We start from the raw sequence: 10,902 nt of genomic DNA, 5'->3' as shown, positions 1-10,902 counted from the left end.
TAGCGTTCATGCTCTATTAAATGACAGCTCTACGTCCGTATAGTTCCGGTAGTCGTCTCAGCGACCGGAATTGCAGTATAATGAGACGGTTCCTAAGTCATTACAACTGAGAAGCTCATCCAGCAAACTCATAAGGATAATAAAAACCGATGAATGAGATACACAGAGCCTAATCCTCATTGGCATACAGATTGCCCGGGTAGACGAAAGTTTCCAGCAATTTTGCTGAGGAGCCAAGCATACATATCCGGTCAATTTGTGTGATTCTCTGATGTGGACATTGTCGGCAAAACATTTGGCAGCGAAACCTTTGGATTGGTGATCAATCCATCAAAGACAAAGCTACTAGACGGAGCCGAGCGCCATAACGTTCGCCTAAGAAGCAGTATGATGAATCATCATTGATAATTAACGAGGATACGTTCGAGATGGTCGACGAGTTCGTCGTTTTAGTCTGTAGTGAAACGATAACTTCAAAGTGCTTTCTTCGATTGCAGCTCGACATGTTAAATTCACCTACCCTAAAGAATGAACGTCTCGTAGGTAAGCGATGCGTTCATTTTTGTAACATGCGGAGCTTTTACAGTGGTTTAACGATTATATCTTCATCTCTTTTCCTCGTATGGTACCAACCATTTGAGGGTAAACTTTTCTTGTAGGTAATTTGTTTTGGTAAGCTTGTGTTGTCACAGTGCTTAATGTGGCTTGTTTTTAGATTTGACAGAAAATAGTCTAAAATTTGCATGCAAAGCGTATAGTGAGTTATCAATTTTATGTGTAAATGCCTGTAAAATTTGCTATTATAGAATTATTTTCTAGCAAATATCTCTCCATTGAGTTACTGAGCGTCATAATTCCAGATTAATCAAACGGACCAAAAGTGATTACCAGAATAATAGAATCCTAATCGAGGCGAAAAATAAGCACCGATAATGGCTTTGGCGACCATCAAAAGAGAACCGGAAACCACGAAAAGCCCTCTTCAAGTCTGTCGACTTTGTTTGAGCGAAGAGATCCTGGACGATGTATTTGGCGAAGAGGGTCTGCAGCAATGGATATCGGAATATCTTTCAATAACGGTAAATCGGGGGATTGTGAAACCATCCAGAAAGCTTCTACATAATCTATCTTTTTTACAGGTTTCATCTGAAGACATCATGAGTCGGGCGATTTGCACTATTTGTCGATGTCGGTTAATTGAGTTTCATCAGTTTCACGTACGCTGCCAGGAAGTGCAAGATGTGCTGCAATTCCTCATCCAAAATGAAGATATAGAGACTGAATGTGAGCAATTGTTTCTCAAAGATCAGCTCAAATACGGCTGCATAGACTGTGGAAAAATGTTCGTGCTGCGGTAAGTAAATTAGAAAATGTAGCTTTCGGAGGAGTGTATGGTTGGGACAAGATAAATAAGATAGTTCCTACGTTTGGGTTTATTCACAAATTTCATAACGCCGAAAATGGCTATTTTCGACACCCCAGGAAAGAAACAACCGCGGTTTGCTTCATTTTTACTTCATTCTTATGGAAGATAACACTGCGGTTAACGGTTGTTCCTTTCCTGAACCATTCGCCGCGTGGAATTTTGGGCAAATGCGCGTTTTGGGAAACTTTACAATAGTAATGAATGATGCGGATGAACTCCAAAGGAATTCCCGGAGGAAGCCCGATAGAATTTGCGGTGGAACTTCGAACGAACTCCCGGCAGAGCTCCGAAGATATTCTCGGTGGAGCTCCGGTGATTTTTCCGGAAGAACTGCTAAGAAATTTCCGGTAGAACTCCAGATGAACTTAGGAGGAATTGCTGAAGGAACTCCGAAGGAATGCATAGAGAAATTCCGAAGGAATTCTCGGAAGGACTGCGGAGGTACTCTGGAGGAATTCCCAGATCAACTGTGGGGGACTTCTCTAAGAAACTGTGGAGGATTTTTGGAGGAAATCTGGAGCATTTCCGGAGAAAGTCGGAAGGAATATTCAGAGAAAGTCCAATGAAATTCCTGTAGGAACTCCGGAATATTTTTTGGAGAAACTACGAAGAAATTTCTGGAGGAACTCCGGGGAAATGCTTAAGGAACCATGAAGAAAATCTGAGGAAATTATCGGTGGAGCTCCGAAGGATTTCCCGGAAGAACTCTGAAGGATATCTAAAAAATCCTAGAGTTACTCCATAAAGGAAATCTGGAGGAATTTACGGAAGAACTTTGAAGCAATTCCTGTAGAACTCCGAAGGAATTTCCGAGGAATTGCTGAATGGAATCCAGAGGAATTACTGGAGGAACTCCGGAGAAATTTTTGGAATTAAGGAATCAGGAGGGATTCCAGGTGGAACTCTGAAGGAATTCTAGGAGAAACTCGTAAGAAATTCCTGAAGGAGCTTTAGAGTATTTCTTGGAGAAAGTATGCAGAACTTCCCGGAGGAAATCTAGGCGAATTCTTGGAGTAACTCCAGAAGGATTTCCTTCGGAGAATTTTTTTTCAAGAATTCTCCAAGAACTCCTCCGGGATTTTCTCCAGGAATTTCTCATGAGATTTTCAATAGCAATTCCTTCCAGAGATTTCCTCCAGGAATTCCTTAGAGGATTTACGATAGAAATTCCTTCGCGGATTTGGGCCAGGATCCACTCTGAGGATTTCATCCAGAAATTCATTAAGAAATTCCTCTGAGGATTTTCTCCAGAAATTCTTTCGGAGATTTTTTCAGAGAATTTGAACCAGGATTTTTTCCGGGAAGCTCTTTGCACCAGGAATTCCACCAGGGATCCCTCAACAATTACTCCGAGGATTTCCTTCAGGCGTTCATCCTGAAATTTGCTGAAGGAATACCTCCGGGGATTAGCTCCAGGAATCCCTTCGTATATGTATTTCCATCAGAAATTTCTCCGTGGATTTCGTCCAGAAATTTCTTCAGAGACTTTATCAGTGAATTTATCAGAAGATTTCTTACAGGAATATCTCTGAGGATTTGCACCAGGAATTGCTTCAGAGATTTCCAATAGCAATCCTTCCGGGGATTTGATCCAGAAATTCATTAAGAAATTCCTCTGAGGATTTTCTTCAAAATTCTTTCGAGCATTTTTTATAAGTTTTTACGGAGTTTTTCTCCAGCAATTTCTCTTGGGATTTAAACCAGAAATTTCTCCGGGGATTTTCTCTTTGGCGATATCCCCCAGAACTTTTCCGGGAGTTTTATCCAGCAATTTCTCAGGGGATTTTCAATAGCTATTACTCTGCTACTAAATTCGCAGAGTAATAGCTATTGCAAATCCCCTGAGAAATTCTTCCGGGGATTTCCTCAAGAAACATTTCTGAGGATTTCCTTCCAAGACTCCTCCTGGGATATCCTTCAGGAATTCTTCTGGGAGTTTCGTCCAGAAATTCCTCCAGAGATTTCGTCCAGGAATTCCTCCGAAGATTTCCTCCAGAAACTTCTTTGGCGATTTGCTCCAGTTATTCCTCCGGAGATTTCCTCCAGAAATGTCTCCGGAGATTTTTTCCAAGAATTCTTCCGGTGATTTCCCCCAAAAACCTCCGGAATTTTGTTCAGAAATTTTTAAGGCGATTTCCAACGGCAATTTTTTCGGGAATTTCGTCCAGGAATTCATCTGTGGATTTAATCCAGAAATTCTTCCGGGAATTTACTCTACAAATACTTCCGGGGATTTAATTAAAAAGTTCTTTCGGGGATTTTTCAGAGAATTTATCCGAAGATTTCTCGCGAAACATTACTAAAGGACCTATGTACAAATGAGAGGCTCTCTTTGTTTACTTTCTCTTTGATCAATAACTGAGTCAGATTAACCTCTTCTGTTGCGTTTTTTTTGTATGAAACGCTAGTCAAGGAAATTGCCTTTCGATCTGTAATGAAAAACTTCCCAAAAGCATTAGTATTCCATTGTTATAGCGAGAGAGCGAGAGAGGAGAGAATCTCTCATTTGTACATAGGTCCTTTAGTAATGTTTCGCGAGATTTCCTCTAGGAATTTTTCTGGAGATTTGCACCAGGAATTTATCGGAAGACTTCCCTCAGGAATTCCTTCGGGAATTTGGTCCAGGATTTCTTCTAAGGATTTCGTCCAGAAAATCATTAAGACATTCCTTCGGGGATTTTCAGAGGATTCATTCGGAGATTTCCTCCAGAAATTCTTCTTGGGATTTCGTCTAGGAATTCCTCCGAAAATATCCTCCAGAAACTCCAGAAAATCCTCCGGTAACTTTTTCAAAGAATTCCTCTGGGGGTTTTCGCCAAAAACACCTCCGACGATTTTCTCCAAAAATTCTTCAGGGGATCTACAATAGCAATCTATCCGGAGATTTGTTCCAGGGATTTCCTCAAGGAATATCTCTATGCATTTTCTCCAGAAATTCCTTCGGAGATGTTTTCGAAGAATTCTTCCGGGGATTTCCCACAAGCATTCCAGCGGGGATTTACACTAGGAATTTCTCAGAAAATTTCGAATAGCAATACCTCCGGAATTTAAAGGATGCCTCCGGAAATATTCCTCAAGAGTTCCTCCGAGAATTTTCTCCAGAAATTCCCCAGGGGATTTCTAATAGCTATTCCTCCGGGGATTTCGTCAATAAATGCTTCCGGGCTTTCCTCCAGGAATTGCTCCGGGAATTGGCACCTCCGGAGATTGGTTCAGGAATTCCTTCCAGGGTTTCCTCCAGAAACTCATCTGGCGATTTGCTCCAGGAATTCCTCAGGGGATTTCCAATAGCAAAATTAGAGAAATTCCCGGAGAAACTTTTGAGAAATTTCCCAAGGAACTCTGGTCAAACTCCCGGAGGGGATGTAGTGATTTTTTTCAAAGCAACTTCAAAAGCATTCATAGAGGAAATATAGTGAAGCCCCCATGAGTTGATATCGACACATGGAACCATACAAAAATCCAACGTTTCATGGTTCATGAGTCGATGGTCCCTTCAGATATCGACTCCTGGAGGTTTGATTGTACTTGAGGATCTATTGGGGGAGATATTTCGAAAAAAAATCCGGGACGGACTATGGATGATATCCAAAGGAACTCCTGATGGAGCTCCAAACGAATTTCCGGAGGAATTCTTGAAAAAAATCTTCGGAGGAATTCCGAGTGGAAATCCCCAAAGGAATTTTTGTAGCGAATCCCCGGAAAAAAAATCTGAAGGAAATCTCCGGAAAAATTTCTGGAGAAATTCCTGGAGGAAATCCTTGGAGGAATTGTTATTGAGAATTCCTTGAAAAACTCTTGGAGAAAATCTCCGGAGTAAATGTTGGGGGATATCCCCGGAGAAAATCTCCACAGCAATTCCTGGTGCAAATCCCCAAAGAAATTTCTGTAGGATATCTTCTGAAAAGTTCTCTGATAAAATCCCCGAAATAATTTCTGAAGAAAATCCCCACAAAACTCCCCAGGGAATCCTTGAAATCCCCGGAGGAATTCCTGGAGAAATTCTAGGAAGAATTCAGAGAGAAATTCCTCGTTTAAATCCCAAGAAAAACTCCTGCAGCAAATCTCCGGATAAATTCTCTGAAAAAAAAATCCTCGATAGAATTTCTGGAGAAAATCCTGAGTTCTTGGGGGATATACCCGAAAGAATTCGTGGAGGAAATCTGGATAAATTCCTTGTGCAAATCCCCAGAGGTATTCCTGGAAGAAATATTCGGATAAATTCTCTGAAAAAGTCTCCGAAGGAATTGCTGGACGAAATCTCCGGAAAAAATCCTGGGGCAAACCCCCAGAGAAACGTCTGAAGAAAATCCTAAAAGGGATTCCTGGAGGAAATCCCCAGAGGAATTTCTGGACGATATCCATGGAGAAAAGTTTCTGCAAGAAATTCATACCAGAAGGGATTCCTGCAGCAAATCCTCGGAGGAAATTCTGTTGAACACATCGGAGGAACTTCAGTAGAATTTCGGGAAATGCTCCTGGAGATATCTGTAGAAGGATTTCGTTCTGGAATCTTCAACAATATTCCCGTACTAATTCGTGGTGGAATCCTTGGACGAATTCCTTAAAGATTCCCCGAAGAAACACTCTGATGGAGGTGTCCTGGAGGACAAAAATGAATTGCCGGAGAAATCGCTTGAAGAGGAATAAATATTGTGAAAACCGCTGCGATGGAATATTGTTCCTGTTTTTACTTACCTCAAATGAGTAGGAACTAGAGACGGTGGCAGTTTCTGCGAGAAAAGTCCAAACTGGTAAACAAACGCGTGTCAAACCAGTTTTGGAACAGTTCAAATCTTGGTCCAAATCCGACCAAAAATGAACCAGACAATTAGCCTGCTCCAAAAAAATAGACCAGAAAACAGGTATAAAATAAAATTGGAACATTATTTGCAACACCCACCGGTTGCTCCAATTTGAAACATTATCCAAAAACGTGGACCAAACCAGGGATTTGAACCAGCGGTTAAGTTGTCTTATTGTTTATTCTTTGCATTGTATCATTGTCGGACGGTTTCATAATATTTAATACATCACTTGTATTACTGTTACATCTCATCACAATATTGTATACAACAATACACTATTAGAAGTTTCCATGCAAGCTCAATTGTGAAGAGTATAAATGTAAAAAATATTAATTTGAACATATCATTCTGAAATAACCCGTGAATTCGAACGTAATAATTCCCTAATGCATCGTTTCCCAAACATGAGTTTCGCGACCACCAACGCCTCGTCACCTTGCTTTTTGTTGAACAACCAAAACGTAAAAAAATGTAAAAAAAAATTACATGAACAAATATAAAAATTTCTAGTTTTTTGGACAATTTTTTATATTTTTTATGTACATTTTTTTTCTCAGAGCTTTTTTTTGTTTGAAAAGTTGGAATTTTAAGCTTTTATTCCATAAAAAAAGATTGGAAATCGGTTGAGCTGTTCAAAAGTTATGATTTAAAAAAAGATCTAATGCGCTGAGACCTACAGCGTGTGCCTATAAAAAATGATTGATTTTTTATTTTTAAAAAAAATATATCTTAAAAACTAAAAAACATAAGTAGATTAAAAAACCGAATTTAGTACTATAACCGAACGAAATGGAAGCTAAAGATTTTGAATTTTCAAGAAAAATATAAAATTTCACAAAAATTGTTCTTTACATGAAAAAAAAATTCATAAATTTTCGTTTTTTCGTTTCCCATTTTTTTAAAGTTCAGAAAATTTTATGTTTACTATAAAATTTTCAACTATGTATATTTTTTTATAATAAATCTTCGAGATGTTTAGTAGAAAACCTATAAGTAGATGAAAAATTCGAATTTAGTACTATACCATTTAATTCCACTTTACAGTTTGTATCCTTTGACAGATACGCGTATTTCGACCTCAACAGTAAGGCCGTCTTCAGTGTCTACAGTGTACTAGACTCGACGAGACGAGAATTTTATTTACATACGATAACCACGAAAAAGGTGCACTGTGAATCTCCAACTTAGCAATATAATACTAGACCATAAAAAACCATAGTCTTTTATTTTTAGTCTTCAACACAACTATGACAGATAAAGATAAAAAACACTTTGAAACCAATTCGAAGACCTTCAAGATAAGTTATGATACGTAAAATGAATTTTTAATTCATAATTATTGATAGGGTCGATGTACCAATAGCCGCATAGCTAAGAACAAAAATTCGTATAAAATCGAAAAATAACGCTAGCGTCATTATTTTTACATCATCTGAAAGCTTTTTATCTTGGCTTTGTGGGAAAAATATGAAAACTACGAAAACTCAAATGTTTATATTTATTATCGCGTGTGCCACTATAGGAATACATGTACCTATAGTAGCACTATTTCTAATTTCTGTTCCTATAGTAGCACTAGCATCACGGCGTTGGCAAAATACTTATCAAAACCTTGATTGTACAAAACTTTTATATTTTTCCTACAAAGTGTGAATCAAAAGCTTTCGTTTGATGTAAAAAAAGTTCTTAATTCATCAATTATTTCGTATAATAAAAAATAGTTTCTCTCAGTAGTGCTACTATAGGAACAATAGGTTTACTATAGGCGCAAGGGAGCTCAAATTTTAAGCAAAACTAATTATTTCGACCATCATTTGAACAAAATCAAACTATGTTTCAATGGTACTTAGGTAAATAGCTCCTGACCTGCATGTCAAAAAATGTTTTGAAGAGATTTGTAGCAAAACGGCCGTATAAAGCCACTAGTGCGACTATAGGGGACTGTCCACTAAGGGAACACAGACCCTACTTATAAAAGGATAATAGCGAACGAGTTAAAAGTATAGTTTTTATTTTCTAAATTCCAGTCAACATCTGGATCAGCACAAGCAGACTCACACGAAAGTGATTGAACAGGCAAGTGAAGAACAATTAACGTCGGATGAAGTACAACAACCTCTAACTCACGTCGCACGAGTAAAAGTAGATCCAGCCGAATACGTCGAAAATAATGTATCACAAAACATGCCTTTAGCATTCATTTCGTCTGAATTAGCCAAAAAACGCATGCAAAATCTTGCAAAATCACGTAAGAGCCACAAAAAAAATCGCCGCAGGAACGTGGAAAAAGAGCGGACGACTGGTTTAGTAGACATGATTGACATAGAAGAAGTCAAAATTGAAGCACATACAGATGATGATGATGGGAAATTAACGAATGGAATGGTAGAAAATTCAGTGTCAATATCCAATGCAGTTGATGCCGATAAATCAAATAAGCTTATAGATAAAGCTAAAAGTGACTACATAAAGAGATCCGACCTAAAGCTGTCTGGTTCAGGCAAAAAGAAAACGGAAGAGTGTGATATTTGTCATAGGAAATATGCGAACACGCTGCTTCTATGGTCTCATCGCAAGTTAGCACATGGGCCAAAAAACTATAAGTGCGACGTTTGTGGAAGTGCATTTGCCCTGGAGTAAGTTTCTTAATTGGATTTTTATACTTAAACTTAATGACCTTTATTTTGTAGGCAGGATCTAAAAAGGCATAATAGTACCAACAAGCATTTGAAAAAACTGCAAAAATTGTCCGTTAAGAACAAATTAACAGAATCAGATCACAATGCAAAAGGAAATGCCGTTGCTTCGGAACCTAGTGTCGACGCAATTGAGCGTGACAATTTCTGCTCGATCTGTAATCGAACGTTCAAACGACAATGCCAGTTCAATGCACACATGCGTAGTCACGAAATCGATGCACAGAAATCAAGTGACACGGAGGGGACAGACAACGAGGAAGTTATGTCAGATGCCAGCGTATATACATCCAATAGTGATCAGCCACTCGAGGTAACACCAATGGTTTCAGACAGCAGCGTTCATTCCTCTAATGATCAATCACTTGGAGGAAATGAAGTTAAGAGTGATAAACCGTGGAAGTGTGTTTCGTGTCATAGATCATATGATACAGAGAAGCAATTGAAAAATCACAAGAGATTCCATGCACCAAAAAAATACCTGTGTCCTGTATGTGGCAAACCATTTGTGAAAATGTAAGTACCGTAATCTGGAGTAACATTGATCAGTTTTTTTTTCGATACATCTTGGAAATTTTACTCAACAATACATGTGTTGCATGTTTTATAATCAAAAGTTTTAGTATATACTGCTTCGCGTTGAAAAATGGGTTAACCAACGTGCGAAGTTTGATTTTTGTCCCACGTCGTAACTCGATTTTCAATAGTGCGCATAATACACATGGCAAAGGGCACTATAGCGAAGTGACCATTTTTAGTCGCGAAGCAGTATATTGATTCTAAAGTCTGAAAGCTTCAAATGTGTTAAAAAAAAGTTAAAAATGATTTTCATGTTAAATTTGTTAAGTACCATATATTCATAGAAAATGTTTCAACGAAAAATGGTAATGTTACTTCATTCGACATTAAAAACGCAATTATTTTGTAGGTATGCTCTGCAAACGCATATTCCGACGCACAACGCAGTGCGTGATTGGCCAAGGAATCGAAATGTGTCAACGAAACGAAACAAGCACTTGGAAAGACCCCACAAATGTGATATTTGCCAATCATCGTACCGAACATCAGTCGGTCTTATCGGTCACAAAAAACAAGTGCACGGCCCGAAAAATCACGTTTGCCATCTTTGTTCCTACAGATTTGCAACACGGTAAGTTCTTGTAGATGATTTTTTTTATTTCTTTCGTGCTTCTTATTCGGCAAAATATGTATGTTTCTTCTAATTACAGCAAAGACTTAACGCGGCACATTCACACACATTATCGCACGTAACACAACTATGACAAAAACTATGCGAACGCTGTAGCTGGCCGATTGCCCACCTATATCGCTACCTACAGTATTAATCAACCATTCAAAACGAACGTGTCAGCAATGCGTGTCCAATGGTTTTGATAATTTTTGTAAGTGTCTGAGAGTACATTACATACAATAAAAAAATGTTGGTCTAATACTATAAATAAAAGTATAACTTTATTAAGCCAAAATACAAAAAAAAAAAATTTCTATATTTGTGCTATGCTAGGTTTGAATCAGAAATAGTAGGATTTGATTCTCAATGTACAAGAAGGATTGAATAAAGGAAGTGTAAGGTGTGTTTGGTGAAATTGTGTTACTGCGAATAATCCGAAACAGAAATTTGTATAAAACATTAACTTTTCATTAAATTTGTGTTTGGAGCGACAAGCTAGTGAAACGTAACCTCCGAATCCTGCCGTTGACTACGACAAGGTGATTGTACATGTTTGCCCCTGCTTAACGGAAACTAGCGGAATGTGAAGGAGAGGCTTCTGGACCTATCAGTAATCGGCTAAGGTTCCCGTCAAAGAAGGGGGCGACCAACATCAACTTTAGTGAAAACAGTGTGGGCAAAAGCCTAGATACCGTGACGACGGCAGGCACTGGCCGCTCCAGTGCAACATGTGAGGTGACCGATGGTCCTGGACTAATCGAGGCCATTGATCGCAATAGA

The 10,902-nt window shown here is 38.6% G+C and overlaps 1 protein-coding gene across 4 annotated transcripts; it reads left to right on the top strand.

Annotated features, from left to right (window-relative positions):
- Positions 1 to 648: 648 nt before the first annotated feature.
- LOC110677089 (zinc finger protein 37 homolog) lies at positions 649 to 10,377 on the top strand. Of its 4 annotated transcripts, none has more exons than XM_021847754.1 (7): positions 649 to 757; positions 861 to 1,079; positions 1,140 to 1,354; positions 8,241 to 8,870; positions 8,925 to 9,446; positions 9,859 to 10,080; positions 10,160 to 10,377. In XM_021847754.1, exons 2-7 carry the CDS (start codon positions 933 to 935, stop codon positions 10,200 to 10,202), a joined length of 1,779 nt encoding a protein of 592 aa, XP_021703446.1. In that variant the 5' UTR covers positions 649 to 757; positions 861 to 932; the 3' UTR covers positions 10,203 to 10,377. The 4 variants fall into 4 exon arrangements, with proteins under 4 accessions (XP_021703446.1, XP_021703445.1, XP_021703448.1 ...); XM_021847753.1 differs by having other exon boundaries at positions 662 to 757; positions 820 to 1,079; XM_021847756.1 differs by having other exon boundaries at positions 663 to 757; positions 820 to 1,079; positions 8,262 to 8,870.
- Positions 10,378 to 10,902: the final 525 nt, after the last annotated feature.

Source organism: Aedes aegypti, chromosome 2 (assembly GCF_002204515.2).
Source record: "Aedes aegypti strain LVP_AGWG chromosome 2, AaegL5.0 Primary Assembly, whole genome shotgun sequence".
In the NCBI taxonomy this organism is placed as follows: Eukaryota; Metazoa; Arthropoda; class Insecta; order Diptera; family Culicidae; genus Aedes; species Aedes aegypti.
Note: the sequence above shows the minus strand (reverse complement) of the source record. Positions and strands in the feature narration are given on the sequence as shown.

Coding starts and splice junctions, on each gene's coding strand:
- LOC110677089 (XM_021847754.1), top strand. CDS start 933: ATGGCTTTGGCGACCATCAAAAGAGAACCGGAAACCACGAAAAGCCCT. Junction 1,080..1,139: donor CGGAATATCTTTCAATAACG/GTAAATCGGGGG, acceptor TCTTTTTTACAG/GTTTCATCTGAAGACATCAT. Junction 9,447..9,858: donor GGCAAACCATTTGTGAAAAT/GTAAGTACCGTA, acceptor ATTATTTTGTAG/GTATGCTCTGCAAACGCATA.